This window comes from Teleopsis dalmanni, chromosome 1 (assembly GCF_002237135.1).
Source record: "Teleopsis dalmanni isolate 2A chromosome 1, ASM223713v2, whole genome shotgun sequence".
Lineage (NCBI taxonomy): Eukaryota > Metazoa > Arthropoda > Insecta > Diptera > Diopsidae > Teleopsis > Teleopsis dalmanni.
The window spans coordinates 201,104,911-201,106,365 of record NC_051846.1 but is presented as its reverse complement, the minus strand read 5'-3'; the positions used below and the strand labels follow the sequence as shown (position 1 = coordinate 201,106,365).

At 13.6% G+C, this 1,455-nt stretch overlaps 1 protein-coding gene across 1 annotated transcript in view; it reads right to left on the bottom strand.

The window, feature by feature from the left end:
• Positions 1-349: 349 nt before the first annotated feature.
• The window catches only part of LOC119667057 (28S ribosomal protein S30, mitochondrial-like), a 2,568-nt gene continuing 1,462 nt past the window's right edge, over positions 350-1,455 (bottom strand). The window contains exon 4 of the mRNA XM_038076340.1: positions 350-354. Within this exon, the coding sequence (XP_037932268.1) occupies positions 350-354 (5 nt within the window). The remainder of the gene's footprint in view (positions 355-1,455) is intronic.

Here is a 1,455-nt window from a genome sequence, read left to right as displayed (position 1 = left end):
ATTTTATGTGTTATACATATTTTATTTAACATTTTTTAATTTAATATTCAAATGCTTAACATTTAAATCATTTAACATATTAATTTAGTTTTGTTTTTTATTATTAATCTAATAGGCAAATTAAAATGAAAATTCAAATTAAAATTAATATTTATGTTTATTTCTATGCTACATGAATGAAGTTTTATTATCTTAAATTATGTGTATAAATTTTAACAACTTTTTACTTATAAATTACTTTTTAACAAGCTATTTTAATTTATTTTTAGTTTTTAATATACTTATTCAACCATTTTAAATATATATTTTATACTTTAATCTAAATTTTTGATTATGCACCTTTCTTAACTTAACCTAAATTTATTTTAACATATTGTATTTATATATATTTGAATATATGTTTTCGTTTTGTTTTAATGTATATATTTTTTAATATGTTTTTTATTTTTTATTTATTATTGTTTAATTGTTTATAAATTTTAATATATAATTTTATTTCCAGATATTTATGTTTGTTTTTTTACATACAATTCTTTAATTTCTTTATTAAAATAAAAGAAGAGACTAACGTTATTTATGTTTTTTTTTTATTAATTAAAATAATTTTAGTATCTTTTTATAATTTGTTTTATTTTTTTATTTTTATATGTATATATTAATATAAATATATATACATATTTGAGTATATTTATACAACTATTTTTTAATATTTTTTTTTTAGTTTTTCAAATTTATTTAAATTTAAAAAGTTTTTTAATACATATGTTTAGTTGAGATTTAAATATTTTAAGTTTATAAATTATTCATATATATTTAAATATTCTTTAATAGAACTTAATATAAAGAATTGATTTTTTTATTTTAGTTTTATTAATTATTTCAAATAATTATTCTTTTTATTATTTTTTATTTAAATATTGTCAATAATGATTTTTTTATTTTATAATTTATTTTTATTATTACAATTTATTTTTTAAAATATTGTCAGTAATTATTATTTTATTGCTTAAATTATAATTAAAATTTAGGATTTAATATATATTAGTAACAATTTTTTTATATATCTTATAAGTAATAATTAATAACAAATATTTTTAATTACTTTTTTTTTATTATTTTTTTGTCATTATAATCTTTTATTTTTAGCTACTTGTTTTTAATTTTTTTATAAGTATTGTATTATAATTCGTTTTTTATATTACAATTGTTTAAGTTTTAATTTTTTTTTTTCAAATTAGATTTTAATTACTTCATGATGATCGAAATTATATAGTTTTTAATCAATTAAAGACTAAAATATGTGCTAGTCTGAGAAAAACAAGAATAAAATATCTCAGGGTTCCCCAATATTTAAAAATTTGTACGACATAAATAGCACTTGATAATTTTGAAATATAATAGCTTCTAGGTGTAGCTCCATCTTGTATGAATATGTGGCTTACTTAGGTCCTTAAA